We start from the raw sequence: 19,332 nt of genomic DNA, 5'->3' as shown, positions 1-19,332 counted from the left end.
AAAAAAAATGTGTATTCAGCTGTGGTTGGATGGAACACTCTGTATATTTCCACTAAGTCCATTTGTTCCAAATTCTGGTTCAGTTCTGCTACTTCTTTGCTAATTTTTTTATTTTCTTGACCTATCTTTTAGGTATCAGGGAGTGTTAATGTCTCCTGTTAAGATTGTGGTATTGGATATTAGGTTTTTCATGTCCATTAAGATTCATATATAACTGGGTGCTCCCGTGTTTGGTGCATACATATTTATGAGTGTTACCTCTTCCTCTTGAATTTTTCCCCTAACCAGTATATAGTGACCTTCTTTATTTCATGATCATTCTTGTTTTGAAGTTGAGACTGAAAACAGGATTGCTACCCCTGCTTTTTTCTGAGGTGCTGGAGCATGTAGTATTGTTTTCCATTCTTTAACTTTCAACCTATGAATTTCTTTGAGTTATGTGTGTTTCTTCTATACATCATATTGTTGGATTTTGTTTCCAAAATCCCCTGTGCTAGTGTATTTCTCTTAATTGGTGAATTGATTCCATTTACATTAATGGTTATAATTTGAGATGTAGTGACTTACAATCCATGTATTATTTACATGTTGTAGTTTACTCCTTTTTCTCCTGTGTTTGTTTGCCCTATTTAGTGGGTTCCTTCTGTTCTCATTCATGGAGTTCTGATCATTTTGGACCCTCTCTAGAACATCTTTCAATAGTCTGTGTAGGGTTGGCTTTGTCATCATGAAATTCTTTAGTTATTCTTTGTCATGGATGTATTTCACTTCTCCATCAAATTTGAAAGAGAATTTTGCAGGGTATGGTAGTCAGGTTTGGAATTTTTTTTTCATGGAGGAGTTGATGTACTCTGCTCCATGCTCTTCTTGCCTTCATGGTTTGTGAAGAGAAGCCGGCTGTTATTCTGATGGGGTTTCCTTTAAATGTGATCTTTTTCTTTTCTCTAACAGCTTTCAATATATTGTTCTTATGTTGGATTTCTGGGATCTTGACTATTATATGTCTCAGTGTGTCTTTAATTGGGTTGATGTTATTTGGAATTCTGTATGCTTTGGTTACCTGAATGTCTGATTGCTTCCCCGTATTTGGGAAGCTTTCTGCTATTACTTCTACCTATATTCTTTTTATATCATTTGTGTTGACTCTTTCTTTCTGATTGATGCCTATTAGTCTCACGTTGTTCATCTTTGCATCATTGCAGGTGATGAATTATTTTTTTCCTACATCCTAGTTGTTTTAAGAGATCTTTTCTTACCTTTTTGCTAGCTGCAATGGCATCTTCAAGACGAAACTCTGTCTTCACTTTCACTCAAATGGTTTTGCAAGCTTGTGATTGAGATTTTAAGTTCCTCTATATCTCTTTGATTCTGCTTCATGTGATCTGTTTCTTTCCTATATTGCTGTTTGAAGGATTTCATTATTTTTCTAATCTCTATCTTTTTATCATTGTGTTCTTGTGAAGCAGGTATTAATTCCTTCATTATAGTTATCCTTTCCTTTTTTACTTCAGAGATTATTTCTGCTCTGATTTCCTCTATATGTTTCTGCAGTTGAGATATTTCTTTTTTTTATTATTTCCAAGGTTATTTCTGATGTGTGTTCCTCTATATCTTTCTCCAGTTGTTGCTTTACTTCAGATGCTATTAATTCAGAAATTTCAGATGTGTGATTCCCAATTTCTTCTGTGCTAGTGTCTTCTGCACTTGTTCTGTGTGGGCTCAGGGCCTGAGATTGCATTCTGCTCCTTCTCTTTGTCATTTTGTATACCTTGCCCTGTTAACTTTGGTGTAGAGCTTTGGTGCAGTTATGACCTTAGCACCTACTGAAATTCGAGTGCAGATCTATGATGTTTGAATTCATCTAGTTGTGCCTAGCTTGGGTCTGGCTGCTGCAGTCAGCTTCTTCCTGCTGTAGCCCTTGGAAATGAACCTGTTGTGCCCCTCTGGCAAGATGTTCTCCTTCTGGATTGGATAGGTAGTTCTGGCCCCTAGCCTCTCTGCAGGGTCTTCAGCTTCAGAGTTTCACCCCAGGCCTGTATGCCAGGCCTGGGCTGGGTCTGGAGTGGTCCAGAGATCAGGACAGAAGGACTCACTTACAAGTGGGCCTGGGCTGGGTTGGGAGGGATCCAGAGGGTACAGGGTAGCGCAGAAGCTCTCCCACACACTGGCTGGGCCTGGGCTTGGGCTGGGATCTAGAGGAGTCCTGAGTGCAGCGGAAGTTCTCTTTCACAGGCTGGTCCTAGCCTGGGTCCAGCAGGGTACAGGGGAGTATGGAAGCTCTCCTACACACTCGCCAGCCCTGGGCTTGGGCTGGGTCTGTTTTTGTATTCTCAGTGATACCCATTCTGATTGGCAATAGGTAGAATCTCAGTGTAGTCCCATTTACATTTCCCTAGCAGATAATTGTGTTCACTTTTAAAATCTGCTTATTGGCTGTTTGTACTTCTTTTGAGAAGAATCTGTCCAATTCATTTGCTCATTCATTGATTGGGCCACTTGGTATTTTTGGTGTATGTGCTCTAGATATAATCTTCTGCAGATGAGTAGCTGGCAAAGATTTTCTGTCATTCTGAAGGCAGTCTGTTCAGTTAGTTGTCTCCCTTGTAGTGGAGAAACTTTTAAATTTGATAGAGTTCCATTTGTTGATTCTTGTTATCATTTCCTATGCTGTTAGGGTTCTATTCAGGAGATCTTTGCCTGTACCTATAGCTTCAAGGGTTTATCCTTTCTTTCCTTTAGGAGTTTAATTTTTTTTTTTTTTTTTGTGGAACCGGGGATTGAACTCAGGCCCTTGCGCTTGCCAGTCAAGTGTCCTTTAGGCGTTTCTAAGTTTCAGATCTTATATCTAGGTTTTTGAACATTTTCAATTGATTTTTATAGAGAATGTGATATAGTTGTAATCACCTACATATGGATATTCAGTTTTTCCTACAATGTTTGTTGAAGAGGTTATTTTTTTTTAACTCCAGTATATGTTTTTGACTCCCTTGTCAAGAACTATGTGGTTATAGTTTCTATGTCCTCTATTCCATGGTTTACACATCTATTTCTTGTGGCAGTACCATGCTGTGGCGGGGGGAGGGTTGTTGTGTGTTTGTTTTGCTATCGCTTTGTAGAATGATTTGAAATAAGGCATAATATCTGCAGCTTTCCTTTTTTTGCTTAGAATTGCTTTGACAATTATGTGTCTTTTGTGTTTTCATATGAATTTTAGGGTTTTTTATTCTAGTCCTATGAAGAATATAATTCACATTTTGAAGGGGTTGCATTGAATCTGGAGGTTGTTTTGGTAGTAGCCATCATAACTGTTAATTCTGCCGATCCATGAACACAGGAGGTGTTTCCATCTTTTAGTGTCTTTAATTTCTTTATTATCCTGTAATTTTCATTATAGAGATCTTTCACTTCTTTGGTTGTATTGATCAGTAAGTCTTTTTTTTTAAAGCTATTGTGTATGGAATTGTTTTTCTGATTTATTCCTCAGCTAGTCTCATTATTGATATATAGAAAAAGTTCTTGGGTTTTTAATGTCGATTTTTTTTTTTTATCTTTGGCCAACAGGTTTTATTTTGTGACACTATGAAGTCTTACAATTCAATAAGAAAAAAATCATTTGTAAAATAAGCAAAACACATGGATGTTTTTTCAGAAGATAACATACAGATGGCAAAGACCATTTTGAAATATACTACCTTTATTAATAACTATGACAATGCAAAGTAAAACCACTGTAGAAAGGATAGTGTGGGATGTAATCTCATACTAGCCAAAAAGGGGTTGGGACACCTAAAGATATTTATAGAAGCATTATTATAAAATCCAGAGCCTGGAAATAGCCTAAGTCGATCAGTGGGAGAATGTAGTATGAAGTCGTGAAACTCAACGAAAACTTTAGCTATATGAATCACTTGAACAAAGCATACATTTCAGAGTTGTATTCATACCAAGTTCAAGACCAGTAGAAAAGTAATTTATGGTGTTGGAAATCATATTAGTATATATCTTTGGAGAATTGTTTTAGAGGGCATAAGAGGAAATTCGTAGGGGGCTGACAGTGTGTTCTTTTTTTCAAAAGCTCTTCTTTCTTTTCTTTTTTTATTTCTTTACTGGGTGTCAGTGATGTGTGTGTTCTTTGTAAGTCTATTCCTGCATACATTTAGGATTTGTGTATTTTGTGTATTCATGATATACTTTGATAAAAAAATAGTTCATAAGCTTAAAAGATTACTGAATATCTTACATGCATTTACTCATACTATCATTTATATTCAGTATATATTTTCCAGTAAAACTTCATCTTATCCCATTTATGCAGAAGATTGCAGTTTTAAAAATTTTATATGAAATTCATGTATGTTACCTAGAAATATTAAAGAATCAATTTGAAGAGAAAAAAATTTCATTATGTTCCATTGTAATAGGCATTTCAAAAATGGAAAACTAAATATTGAAGGGTTAATTTTGACTAGCCATATATCAAGTGCTCAGTAGCCACATGATTACATATTAGACCTTGCAAGTGTGTAACTCTTATCTTTGGGGAACCTCTCTGGGGTTAGACTTTCTTTCAGCTTTTCATTGGCATGTTAGGAAGAACAGAATAGTGTCCTTCCTAAGGAAGTCATCTTAATTATACTGCTACATCTTCATTTTTATAGAATATAAAGTAGGTGGTTGTTTTTGTATGCAGGCTTATAAGATACATAATACACCATTGTTTTAATTATTTGTACTCACCACTTTATTACTTTTTGCTTTATTGCTTATCTTCTCATTGTTACTTTCTTTTTCCTTTTGAGACTGAGTCTTATTAATTTGCCTAGGCTAGGCTTGAATTTACAATCTTCTCTCATCAACCTCCCAGACTGCTGAGATTATGGGCATGCACTACCATGCCTGGTTGTTACAGAGTCTCACCATACAGCTCAGACTCAATATCCTCCTATTTTCAGCCTTCCCTGTGCTGGGATTACAGTATGCACCACTATGCCCAGACTTGGTGGCCAGCTCAGCCCACCTTGGTGGTGGGGCTGGTGCGGCATGTGGTGTCAGGGATCAAACCATGGTCCCTGAGCTTGCCTAAGCTTGCCTAAGCAGGCACTTTAGTCCACTGAGCTATCTTGCTGGCCCCCAACCAAAAACAAAAAAAAATTTCTTTCTATTGTTATTTGAAGTGAAGCTTGTATGTGATAGTTTAAGTGTAAATCAGATCAGTGATTTTCATTTCAGACCTGTGGTGGGTTCTCTGTCATGTTATGCTATAACCAAAATTTTTTTTCCAAGTCAGGCAAAGTAGTTTATGAGTTAGAAATTCTTAAGATGAGGGAATTCTAGAGTTAAGTGAGATTAGTTTATTCAAGGTGACATAGGAAACAACATTGGAGCATTTATCCTTAAACTAAAAGAAGTTTCATATTTTTTGACAAAACTTCTGACTTTCAAACAGAGAGTTATCTTCCAACTGGATATATTTTAGACAGTAGTAAAAATAATCATCTCTCTCATGATTTTTTTTGAAGAACACAGCCCTGAATTTTAATTTTCTAAGAAAATAAGCAATACAAAGACAAATCTTTTTAGTTTTTCCATTAATTTGTGTTGTTTTTAAAACCTCTGAATTGAACTGTGAGTAGTGAGTCTACTACAGTCTCATTAGCAACAGAGTGACCTCTCTACACAAACCATTTAATGACCTTGCTTCACACTGATTACGTAACAAGACACCTGAATATAGCTAAGTTCTACCTTTTCAGCCTCCACTCATGCCTTTCATACTCAGTAGCCTCAAACTGGACTTTAGGTGCTCCTTCTGTGTTAAATATTTCTCTTCACTCTCCTTGTTTTTACCTGATTTTCTCTAACATTTATCTGACTGCCCTAAATCTTTCCTTAATAAACCTCTGACTCTTAGAAGAGATTGAGTTTTTTCTGTTCTACTGTCTTGTAATACCTACCAGTTTGCTTCCAGAGAAGTGTATTTTTCATTCAGTTCCTTTCTCCAATTAAAGTGCATACTCCAAGGGAGCAAGCTTCAGGTCACCATTGCATGCTTGCTGTGCCTTGTGTTTGTCTGAATGCTGGCATATATTAATAAGAGCACTTAAATGTTGTTAGATTATAGTTTTATATTTTAGGTATGTGATATTTATGTAGTCTGTAGAAACTGCATCTGAAATATCTATATAGTCCATAGAGAACAGTTTGATAATAAATAAATCACCCAAACTGCAAATTCACTCTTGCTCCATGCATCCAGGTCTAGGATTATCCAAGAGATTCCAAGACAAGACTGCTTTTTCTGTTCTCTTGAAATACGCACTCACTTAGAGATGTTCACTTTGTTTTAAATATTTCCACTGTTTTCTCTTATTGATCAGGGTTTTTTTTTTTTTTTAAGTTGAATGCCCTACAGTCAGTGTACAAACAACATTTAACATAAATGGCAGTAAAACTGCCTAGGCAATGAGTATATAATGTAGACATAGTAAATAAACAGATAAACTCTGTGATATTAAGCCATGTTTGTCTTCTAGCATTTTTGGAAATGGTTTTAAGTTATCAAATAGTCTTGTGATGTATTCCATGAGTAAAAGGTTCTATATTAAATGTGTGGGAACATTCTTTGTCTCATATTCATGTCCTTTGCTATTTGTATTCATTTACATGTGCTATGGGCCACCTTAGTTTTTTTTTTCCTCTTACTGTTTTTAGAAAGAATAATTTTAACCCCTTCTTGTCTGTGTGTTGTATTATGGACTATCAGTGCTTCTTCATTTAAATTGTAAATGTTCTAGTAAGATATAGTGATGCTCTTATGGTGGAACTGATAAGATGATACAAGCATTACCATCTCTAAACCTCTGATGGTGGTGTTCTTTATTTTTATTTTGAAAGAGAGACACTGCTTTTCATCAATAAGAAAGTGATATTAAAAGAAATCTGAATACAGATTATATTTACAGAGCCAGTATATTTTTTAAGACTATTTAATAATAGTGTTTACTAAATAACTATTTCATGTAGAAGATAGAGAAATTTTGTTTGAAGCAAAAATATTCTAATAAGAGCTGAAATTCAGTCTTTTGCTAGCACTGTCCATTTCCTCAGCTACAGATTGTATATGATAAAAGACCCACTACTAAAGTTCTTATGAGGAGCAAGTAAGATAGCACCTTTAAAGCACTTTTTTCTAGTACATGGTACACAATAGGCACTCGGTATATGGTGGCTAGTATTTTTTTCAATTTTTTTGCTAGTACATGTTTGCAGTGCATAATGATTGCATTCCTCATGGTGAGTTGGTACAAATACATAGCAATACATAACATGGTTTGGTTCTTCATCCCTTTCCCCATGCCCCTTGCCCTCTTCCCTCCTTTGCTTGGTCCACTTCCCCTTGGTAAAAGATCTACCTCCTTATTTTGTGGTATCCATCTATTATTTAGTTTTTTATTTAGCCTAGTATTGACCATGAGATTTTGTCCATAGTTGACCTTTTAACTGTTTTCCTCTTTCTGCCCTTTCTTCATATTGCCTTCAGTAAGTTTCTCCCACAAGTGATTTATAACACTACCGCTTTGGGACCATCTTTTCAACTGTAAAAACCTTTGTTCTTTCCTGCATCTGATCAAGATAATCGCAAATACATGGACAGGACTTAGCACCTTACCATCTGACCCTAACTTGCCTTACCAAACCATCTTTTGCCTTGACATCCATTAGGTAGCAGCCCATATACTCTTATTTTGCTGCATTATTTGTATCTTTCCTTCTGTCTGTGTATTCTGCTATAGGCCTGACCCCCTCCAAGGACAACTCTTAGTCTTCCTAATGAAGAATTTTTTGGTTGCAGTTTACTTGTCTCTTTTTAGCATTTTTCACCATATTAAAATAATTACATAAGTCGTGATCTCTCACTAACTTCTAAGTTCCTTAAGAACAGAAACCATAACTTGTCCTTATATCACTACTTAGTAGCTAAAATGAAAACATGTTGAAATGATATGTTGAGATCTGATGTGATTTTATTTTAATTTCAATGCATTCTTATTATTTTAGGTTCTTGGCCTTATCCAGAATATGAGTGTTTTCCAGTGTCCAAAATGTAAACACAAAACTCATATTTTTGGTGCTGATGGTGCAAAGAGGCTAGCACAGACCCTTAAGCTTGATGTCCTGGGTAAGACCATGTGATATTCTTTCACAGGGCAGATTGCAGAAGAGAAAATGGAGATGAGGCCTGGCAGTAAAGAGCAATTCAATTGCCTTTGGTTTTGTCAATTCTGTTAGTGCCATTCTGTGTTTATCTTTCTTTGACTTTTTAAAACAGGTCCTTCTTACCAACTATGATAATACTCCTTACCCTAGATAAAATAAATTTAAGAGAGAATTTTGTTGTTTAGGTTCATTTACCCATATTTGTGGTCAAAGTGATTTGAAGCCATATGTTAAATGGCAGTCATCAGTTTGGTTACTAAGTTGGCCATAAATGTTTATATAAACAGGTATACATAAAAATGGAGTTTTGGATAAAATACTGTTTTTCAGAAACCCACAGCAACTTAATAGACTTTTTATTTTTATTATTTTTTTTTTTTTTTTGGTGGAACCGGGGATTGAACTCAGACCCTTGTGCTTGCCAGGGAAGCACGTATTCCACTGAGCCATCTCCCTAGCCCCATTAATAGACTTTTTAGAAAACATGTTTTCTGTGACTATGTTCTGGGCAAGGCAGATATTAGATACTGAATAAGGACCATGTAAAGTAAATTATTAGTTTCAGGTAGTTAAAAAATTAGGATCCCTAGGAGATCAAAGAATTTCAAAACATCCTTTATCATAATTAAGTTTCTGAAAGTTAAATGTATTATTGTTATTCATTTGCACTATAGCAGAAACTATAATATCAGGTGAATGCTAACAATATATTTTGATACGTTGCTATAATTACAGACACTAATTATATTCTGCAACTGTTTTTGATTTAACTAACCTAGAAAGTTCAGTTATGTAGATCTGCATAATAGCATAACAGATTGACATTCACTTACATAATAAAGTAAATGTGTAGTTATAATGGCATTATTGAATTATGCTTAAATATTATAATTTTCTGACTTATAAATGAGTGGTACAATTTTGTAAGTCATTTATTTAGTATTTGAAACATCTTGTAGACTCTCATATTTGGAAGTTATATTTCAACCAATGGCTCACAAATGTACAGTTTCCTGAAAATGTATCAGAAACACTAATTACTAATCACAAAAACTGGGTATTGCCATAGACTGCTGTGTCAAACAGTGTTATGGGAAAAGTAATTTATATCGTTCCAACTCAGGACTCAGCTCCTGCTTTTAGTGTAATCATTGTCCCAGAGGTGTCTCCCACAAACTGGAGAAGGGAATTCAGTTATGAAGAGGCTAGAATTGGGAAAGAGGAACAAAAATCAGGAAGAGTTCTCTCAGCTATGGTCTTCCAGCTGTTCAAACTCCCTGTGAACCCTCATTTGCCCTGTACCAACTTCCTGGCAGCTGCTTAATTTATTTTTACCCTTTGGGTTGGATTTTAAATGATTATTTGTTAAGAAGGCTCTTTAGAATCTTGTCCATGTTTACTTCCAGAGAGAGTTTATGCTTAACAGTTAGAGTCTCAGGCTACCTCCAAGAAAGCCTTTTTTCATCTATTTCATATCTTGGATGTGTCCTCATCTCTTCCAGAGCTGATCCCTCAGAGACACTTTTCATACCCGAACTGCTCTTTGTCACTCTTTATGCCATTCCTCCTCCCTTGATATAATTATTAGCCTAAGACCTCTCTCACTATTTTCTAACAAGGCCATTCCCTTTCATAGTCTGCTCTTGTGTGAGTCTTTGAAGGGCAAAACAGTGTCAATAGGTGGCTATATAAAGAAGTGTTTACTTTTTACTTCCATATCAGCAGTAGAAAAGATGACATCCAGGATTCTAGACTGTAATGGTAGCTCATAAACCAAGAGAAAAATCCTGAGCCTAGGGATGTAGCTGAGTACTTGTCTAACGTGTGAGGCCTTCAGTTCTATCCTCAGCACAACAGGGGTGAGGAGGGGAGAGAGGACGTGAGCAGAGCAGAGAGAGAAAAATTATTTTATGGGCTTCTGGACATTTTCTATAGTCTATTATATCATGTCTTCCCCTGTGATATTTTTCTACAGTCTTAAATTCATCTGTAGAAGAGACAACATTTACTAAAAGCTAATTTTTAAATGGTTAATGAAATATCCATGTACTTGTTATTGGCTATTAGGTATTAAGGAAAGACTTAAGAATTAACACTGAAAAATTTTCTGACAACAGGAACATGAAGTATCTGTTCCTCTGTCATCTACTACATAATAAATTGTACTTTTTTGTGACATACACTTCTACATTATTTACACTCCCTGGCAGGGTGCTGAATGACTTATTTATATAAAGCACTCACACATTTTAGTAACATTTGCCTGGATTTGGAGTGGTTCTGAGACTGTTGAGTACTATGACAGGTACTTAGGACTCCCTTTATTGCAGTTTAAATCTCAGTCTTGAAAGACTTCATTTGTGATGGTGTGGGTGGTGGAAAGTGGGTACAGGATGATGGAACTATTTCTCTTAAAGGAAATATATCCTTAGGAGAAACACACAGCCTCTCCAACAGTAGCCTATGTACTAGAGGTCATATTTAGTACCTCCTGAAAACTCATGATGCACACCAGTTATATATAAAGTAACAAATTAAAAATGGTAAAGGGGAATAATTCTGTTGAAGAGGCAGAGTTGAGATAATAGGTCTGGCCTTTTTAACTTTTCTCTTAGCTCACTTGTCTGCCAAGATTAGGAAGACGATTTTATTGTATTTTTGGACTATGCTTCTGCATCATTTCCTCTTTGGTTTCTCTTACTATGTGGCATGATATATCTGTATTCAATATTACAGGAGAAAATCTCTTAGTTACAAAAGTCTTCCAAGCCATTTCTTGCTGGAAGACCCCCAGCAGAGAATAAATCAGAGGCTTCATCTCTTAGTTTTTTTTATGTATTTAGTACAGAGTCTATAGGCTCTCACTACATAGATCAGACTCATACTGATTCTCCTGTTTTCAGCCTCCCAAGTGCTGGGATTAGAGGTGCACCCTACCATGCCCAGTCTCAGTTGCAATCTCAGCGCACCCCAGGGGCGGGATTGAACCCTGGTCCTGGGATTGAACCCTGCCTGGTCCCTGCCACTGCCTAAGTGGGCGCTTTAATCCACTGAGTTATCTGGCCAGTCCTTAGAAGTTTCATCTTTTACCTGCTAGTTTTCATTACACATACATAGTCACCCTCAAGTTGAATATTTTATCCCTTAATTTTCATTTGAAATTCATTTTTCAGAGATTTAATAAATTGAGGATAGACATAACTTAATTCGAATGAGTTCCATCTTATTTCCATTGTTCAAATTGTAAGATTCTGAATGCCTTTGTAAATTCTCTGGTGTAACTGATGCTTCTTGGGCTTTTTTAGGAGACATTCCACTACACCTCAGTATAAGGGAAGCTTCAGATTCAGGCCAACCTGTTGTGTTTTCACAGCCTGAAAGTGAGGAGGTAAGTTACATGTTTAAATGTGTATTATTATTTCCTTGTCAGATACATACTTTTTGATATGCAGAAAGTTGGGTAGATCAAGCTTATATGTTGATAGGACATACATATATAAACAAGAATTAGGTAAATGTCCAAAGTATGTTTGATCCCTCTTTACATGCTATCAATTGTCAGCTCAATAAATTTACCTGCAGAGAGTCATTTCCTGATCTTTTTTCTCAGGAAAAACACAAGTAATGGGAGTTTATAAAATTCTCATCTTGCTGTTAGCAATGTCTAACTACTTAAAGTTATTGTATTTCACTATTGCAAATTTGGTTGATTATTATAAAAAGAAAACAAAACATAAGAAAGTGTTAAGTCTGATAAAGGGCATCCAGTTATTAGAATGAGGTATTCATTAATTTATTTTAATAAATATAATGGGAGGTGAGATAGACTGGTAGTGTTCCATTGGCCAACAACATTGGGGATGTGGGTGATAGATTTTTTAAATTGCTTATACATAAAATCTTTTTTTAAAAAATGTATTTGGTACAGGGTCTCACTATGTAGCTCGGACTCATAGTGATCCTTCTGCTGTTTGCAGCCTCCCCACTGCTGGGATTAGAGGCATGCTTCTCTGTAGGGGCCCACACAGCATGTGGTGCTGGGGATCAAACCCAGTGCCTCTGCAAGCAGGTGCTTAGTCTGCTGAGCTATCTCACTGGCTCCATAAAATCTTTAAGCATAATATTTAAAATTCTTTATTTCAGTCTTTTTTCAAAATAGAAATAAAATCATGTGCTCATTTTGGCAGCACATATACTAAAATTGAGACAAAATAAAATTGTATTTTCTAAATAGTACTTTCTATTTAATTTAGAAACTGAGTTGTCTCTTGTATATCAGAGGGTTTTTTTTTTTTTTCTATTTATTTACTTCTTTATTTATTTTTAGGCAGGGTCTCACTCTGTAGTACAGGCTGGCCTTTGACCCACTGTGTAGCCTAGGCTGGCCTCCCACTCTCAGCAGTCTACCTACCTCCACTTTCTGAGTGCTGAGATTACAGGGGTGCACCATTTCATAACTGGTACAACCAAGTTTTGATGTAGTTTTTGCTCCCCTTTCCTCAATACCTCCAACCAGTCTTCTAACAGTTTTCTTTTTTCCCCTGAGTTACTGATTATAACTTTATAACATTGTAGTACTATGATTTTTCCTATGTATAACCACTCCAGTTTTTATTTTAGTTTGCTTCCTCTGATATTCTGTAAACTAGCAAATAAAAGGCCCAGAATAATTAAATCTATAAATAAAGTTAAGAGGAAGTTAATCCAGTAGTCTTAGATAAATGCAATCGATCCATTTTGAGTCATTTCTTAGGACCCAGTGATTCTTTTCTTTCCACGGGATCAGCAGTTATGGAACATGCAATCAAGTTACTGACAGTGTGAATAAATACAGTGTAGTCATTATCACTTTTGTTTTCTCTGCCTTTTCAGTATTAAATGTTAACTTCATGTAAGTCTTTCCTAGGAAGATTTCATATACACAAAACTATAATTCTTTACTGCTTCCATAATTAAAGTCTAAAAGCCCCAACCATCACAGATGTGCTTTATATGAGTATTATACAAAAAGCATGAAAATTGGGAATTCTTTAAATTCTGTACCTTTAAATGCTTCCCAGAAACAGAGTAAAGACATCACATGGTTCCCTATGGACAAAAATCATCCCCTACTAGTTTATTTTAATTATGAGTAATTTTTTGACCTATTCATTATTAGCTTTCTTTGAAAGTCTCCAAAAGCAAAAAAATAAAATAAAAAAGATTTAGACATGGCCATGAAAAGGAAAATATATAGTGACTTGTACCTCATTCTCTTTCATTGGAAGATGTTATTTCCAACTCTTAGGTTGTAGACATTCATTATTATTAATCTTCCTTATAATAGTGATTGCAGTGTACCAGATACTGTCAGACATTTTACTTATGTTCTTTCTATCTTCACAACAATTTAATGCAGAATGTGGATAGCCACCATTTGACAAATGAGGAAACTGAGGTTCAGGAAGTTAAATAATTTTCTAAGATTGCAGAACTATTATATAAGGTATGATTAAAAGACAAGTCTTTTCCTTTCAAAGTTGGCCTCTGTCCGTGATTATCACCTTCTGAGTCCTGTGTAAAATTCCTGTACTACAGTTTCTTCAGAGATTGATAAAATGGTTAGGTGCGCTGAATATATGATCTGACCTGATTCTCAGCATCTTTGTGAGGTAAATACAATAATCTGTATTTCTCTTTTCCATATTCCCTCACTTCCTCCTCTGCTGCCAAGGCTCAGAAGTCTCTCTTTTAGCTCCGAAAATTTAGACATTAGAGATGTAACTTTCGCAGTAACATTTAACTTTGAGAAAGGCATATACTAGAAAGGCAGTGGTCAACTTAAAGGTGTGAATTTTTGAGACATCTTGGAGACATTGCAAGGTCTAGCGGTACCAATTAGAAAACACACTAACAGTTCGATGATTCCACAGTAAATGGGAAAAACACTTCTATACATATGTATTAGTTAGGAAGCAGGACGAAGCAAAACTTAAATGTGAGTAGTATAGCAGCTGGAGAAAACAATAGAAGAGTGAGAAAGTAGACATTTAGAACTCTTTAGTTAAGTAGAATTGTTTCATGAAAACTGGATTATAATTGTTGATTATCCTTTCCTTTGGCTCAGACACAAGTAATGGACTCATGTGGTTTTATCCTTTTTATTAAGTATTAGCATACAAAAGGTACTCCTATGTAAGATACTCCTTATAAAGACTTTCTAATATAAGCAGAAATTTTCTTTTATAATTTCTAAATTATCACCTCAGAGTTGTAATATGAAGTGGCTATGTATGATAATTTTGAGCTTAAATATTTTTTAAAAAATACAAAGGAAATGTCCATAAAATTTCTTTCACTTTGGTTACCATTGATCCCTGTTGCTTGTTAGTGATAAAGCATATAAATTGGATCCAACTGTATTATGTATGCCTTTAAGTAGCTTTTTAAAAAGACCCAGAATGGAGAGGGGGGGGGTGTTAGTCTATGTAGAGTTGAGTAAATGAAAGCAAGGAGTATTAATAGAAATTAATAGAAATCTCAATCATATATTTTATATAGGATGTACAAAGTGTGATCAAAATGTACAGTGGATATTTTAAGTTTTAAAAACGTATTACAATAAAAGACACAATGCCATTACTCCCCCCTCAGTATATTCCCCCTTATTTCAAACACATTTACCCTCTACTTTCTAAAGCAGTTCTGGAAGTTCTTTTTGTATCTTTAATAAGGTTTAGTAAAATATAGTGAATGCTGGTGCCACTTGCCATCCAGCAGAAATTCAGGCTTTTAAAAACACTGTAGTATGTCCTCATCTTCCTCATTTACTAGATCTGGTGCCCTGTGACTTTTTTTTTTTTTCAAGTTAATGGAAACAAATCTTTGTTAAGTAACATTTAATATAAGAAAAATAAAACTCTTATAATTCTCTTTACAGCAAATACATAATTTCAGTGCTTTGGCCATCTTAAGTTAAAGGTCCTTTATCATAAAATATATGGTTTTAAACTTTGCTCAAATCGAATTTATAATCCCTATGACTTCCCTACATATACATAATAAAAGAGTATAGCAAAATTAGCAAATACTAAACTATATTGATAATTTATCATTCTTAGTTTGTGAGGAATCAACATATATTACGTGCGTGTACTGTTTCTAAAAGCCCTGTGACTTCTGATTCTTCCCCAAAGTCAAAATGACCACGGAAGGTAAGCATTTTGAATTAGTTGAGAACAGTTGACACAGTGATGACAGAGCAGTCAAAGACATAGAAGAAGGACTTCCAGAAGTGCTTCAGAAAGTAGCAAGAATAGTGGGATGAGTGTGTTGGAAGAAAGAAGGAAAATTGTGAGGTGAATCAATAATAATAATATATCTTTCGTTATAATAAATTTTTAAAAGTTTAAATATTTACTATGTTTTTCGAACACCAGTATGTGTCACCTTCTTGCTAGATACACTTTAAACAAAAGGAGTGATTTAATTATTCTTTAAGTGGAAATAAGGTGTAAGAAGTGGTGGTACAAAAGAAGCAGTTTTAGCCAGGTGTGGGGGTGCATCCCTATAATCCCAGTACATGGAAGGCTGAGACAAAAATATTGTTGTGTGTTCGAGTCCAGCGGGGGCTACAGAGTGAGCTCAAGGCCAGCGTGGACTGCGTAGTAAGACCTGTCTCAAAGAGATGGGGGGGAAAAATTCAAAAGAAGAGGTTTTAAAAGTCCTTGAAATCTTGCAGCCAGACACTATTATATTAATCATTTTACAGGTGTAGAAACTAGAATGATTAAGTAACCTGTCCTTAGCAAATAAATATTGAATCCAGGATTCTAAATGCGGCCTGCAGGCAATGGCCGTGACTCATCCACATGGCTGACACTGACAAAGGTTCTACAATCTGAGGTACAGCATCTCAGGATACATCCTGAGGGGATTTCACTGACCTTATCAAACCCAAAAGCTACAACTCTTGTTGCATAGGTCCTGTTTTACCTTGGTCTTAACCATCCAGCAGAAAAGTATAAAAACAAAGCATAAGAAGTAAAGCCATGCTGTTATGTTGAGCTGTAGGGGACTCAGGTCAACAATTTCTGACATTGCCAGTCAAGCGGAAGACCCAACACTATTATGGGCTACTGGACTCTTTCAGAATATTTTGCTGAGTTTGCACACTTATAATATTCAAATAATGGAACTTAACAAAAAAAGGGGATACAGATGAATGTCCATTTGTGTATTCAAAGTGGTTAGGATAGATATATAGTTACATTCTCTAAATGAATAGAGGGATTTGTTCTAATGGTGTTTTTAAATAGGATATCATGTCAGAATCTTGTACAGCAATTAACCACTAGGAAGAATGTATGCAATGTGTTAATTATTGAAACTGTCCTACCAATTTGATTTGAAACTGTCTCATTGCTATTTGTTTCTCAATAAAATTATGAAAAAATAAAAATAAATATGGCCTGACTTCAAGGGTCCAACTCCTCACCAGTGAGCAGTTCTGCTTCCATTTTATGTCTTTCTATTACATGGATTTGCCAACACAATGCTTTGCGTGCATTAAGAACAAAAGTATATTTGCTGAAATGATACCACATAGGCTAAAAAAATGATGTCTCAGCAGTTTCGTAGACATTGTAACTGTTTAAGCACTTTCAGTGGTTTCTCAGCAAATGACAATCTGTTACCTTGATGTGATATATTAAAAATATAGTGGAGATTTTTGTTGAAAAGCAAAGTTAAATATGGCAAATTTCATTGTTCTGTAATTATTCAGAATTTTTTGCTATTCTGTTAGGCTTATGTATATAATTTAATGTGGATAAGTACTAAGAAATTACAGAGTGATGTCCTTTCCTCAGCTCTCTTTAGTGAGTTTTAAATTTTTATCACAAAATATTAGACATAAATACTTGGAATATTATGGAAAAGCTAGCACATTAAATATGAAAGAAATATTTCTTTATAAATGTACCTCATTTCTATTTTTAAGCCAAAACTATTGCTCTGTTAACTATAACATAGTGAAACCACTCTAGACTATGCATTATGGCTAGAATTTCTTACGAGTTCACTGCTTAATATATGGTATAATAGAAGGAGCTGGGCTTTAGAGTCAGTTGGATCCAGATTTCTTTGTCTTCCAGACTGCTGATTTCATGAGCTTGAACAAGTAACTCCCAGTTTTTCATCTGAGTTGAGCTAAGGATGCTTGTTTTACATGACTGAGATCACTCAGTCATGTAAAACATGAAGTGCCTGGCATTACAGGTATCCAGTTTAAAAGAAAAATTGAAGCCTTATTCATGTTTTTAGTGCTTTTTAAAGGACTTTTAAAAGGAAACTTTAACACTGTCCTGGTAAAATAAAACATGCTTCAGCTGTTAAAGCTCAGAATAGTCTTTAAAAATGACAAATGTATGGACATCCTTAAATCACTTCACCAAGTCAGTAAAACAGATCTCAGATATCTCCTTTAACCATGCAGAGTAGAAATCAGTCAGCTTTGGTTCAAAGCCCAGCTCATTACCTACTGGCAATAATGTTTTATACAGACTTCACCTTTGTGAATGTTTCCGTTGTCTATAAGGTGATCATGGCAGAATTTAACCCCAAGTAACTGCAGATAAAAGGGTACACTTGGTAAATAGTAAGTGCTCAGTAAATTTTGACTATTACCATTAATAGTAAAGAAGTAGGTACATAAGCATATCAAAGTATAGTTTAAATTCTGTACCTTTAAATTAGGAAATTTAGAAATTCTTACTATTGTGTTTTATTATTATTTCTCATGAAAGAGGTATGAAAAGTAAACAGTATTTGTATTGAAATTATTTCATTATAATGTGGACATGTGGGCATTGGGGTAGTTTGTAGCCTGCTCTGTGGTTTGGGAGCTACTGCTAATAATTCACTGCACAGGGAAACCCAGAGATTAAGAGTGTAATGACTGAACTGAAATTCTTGCCTGATACCCAGAACTTACCGGGTGAAAGTTTGTGAGTGCTTAGTGTTAGTACTGCAAACTAGTCTCAGGAAAGAAGAAGAAAGTAACTTTCTAAGATAAAACAAAGGATGGTAATAAATAATCTTCCTCAAAAATGACTAATAGTTCTTATGCTAAAGAAATTTTTGCATTATCTAAGTCAGGCTATCAATTTGTCATAGGAAGAAGATATAATTTTCTGCAATCATACTGGGTTGCTAGTTAGTTTATATGAAGACTAGAGTTTGAAAAACAGTATTTTCTGGTACTGTAAGTTTTTTCATAAAGGCACCTCCCTTCACATGTAGAAACCTTTCTCTCCTGCTCTACCTGTGTTGTACACAGCATCATCTTCTCGTGACTGAACTTCCTTCTCCCACATACTTCCAAATACAGCAGGCATCCATGACAAACAGTTCACAAGCCACTCAGTGTTGTGGGAGAGACATACAGAACAAACAAGTCTTGCCCTTTTCCAGGCCAAAGCTTACCTGAGGATTGCTGCAGAAGTGGTAAGAAGATTGCCACCACCTTCAGAATGAGTCCCGAGCATGATGGAAATTGACCTGGTGCTTAGTAATGAGAGGACCTTCAGAAATGAGGGGCATAGTGGAGGAGCCTGAGGAAATACTAGCAATCATGATTGTTTTCTTTATTGCTATGGAAATAATGTCATTTTCAGATTTGATTTCCTATGATATGACTCATCAATAAAATTTTCATGTATTTTATTTTATATAATGTTTAGGAATTGTTTTGAAAGTTGATATGTTCATGCTTGTACTAGTTGTATTTTTTTATTGAACTGTTGAGGAATTGTGATTTTATGGTGTTACTGTCCCATTTTTAATGACAATTGCCAGGGTCCACGGTTCAATCTCCAGCACCATATGCCACACCAGCTCTACCCCAGGGTGGGCTGAGCTTACAAAAAAAAAAAAAAAGACAATTGCACTCTTTAGCAGGACTACAGGATAGTTGTTTAAAGAGTGTACTAATTTTGTGCATAGGCCTGTGTATTTTAACAAGATCATCATGATTTTGATGATGCTTTGGATTGTGATGGCAATAATAATAATAAATAATAGCATTTGTCATCTGCTTTCTATGTGTCCTTGTAATCTTCTGTTCACACAAGTTGG

General features: G+C 35.3%; 1 protein-coding gene across 2 annotated transcripts in view; it reads left to right on the top strand.

Annotated features, from left to right (window-relative positions):
- The window catches only part of Nubpl (nucleotide binding protein like), a 313,256-nt gene extending 293,965 nt beyond the window's left edge, over positions 1 to 19,291 (top strand). For both annotated transcript variants that reach the window (XM_004637100.2, XM_023721862.1), the window contains 3 exons: positions 8,059 to 8,179; positions 11,523 to 11,605; positions 18,670 to 19,291. In XM_004637100.2, coding sequence (XP_004637157.1) covers positions 8,059 to 8,179; positions 11,523 to 11,605; positions 18,670 to 18,732 — 267 coding nt within the window. In that variant the 3' untranslated portion in view covers positions 18,733 to 19,291. The remainder of the gene's footprint in view (positions 1 to 8,058; positions 8,180 to 11,522; positions 11,606 to 18,669) is intronic.
- The last annotated feature ends 41 nt before the right edge of the window (positions 19,292 to 19,332 follow it).

The sequence above is a fragment of the Octodon degus genome, unplaced genomic scaffold (assembly GCF_000260255.1).
Source record: "Octodon degus isolate 3935 unplaced genomic scaffold, OctDeg1.0 scaffold00086, whole genome shotgun sequence".
NCBI lineage: Eukaryota > Metazoa > Chordata > Mammalia > Rodentia > Octodontidae > Octodon > Octodon degus.
The sequence above is the reverse complement of the archived record's forward strand: the minus strand, read 5'-3'. Positions and strand labels throughout refer to the sequence as shown.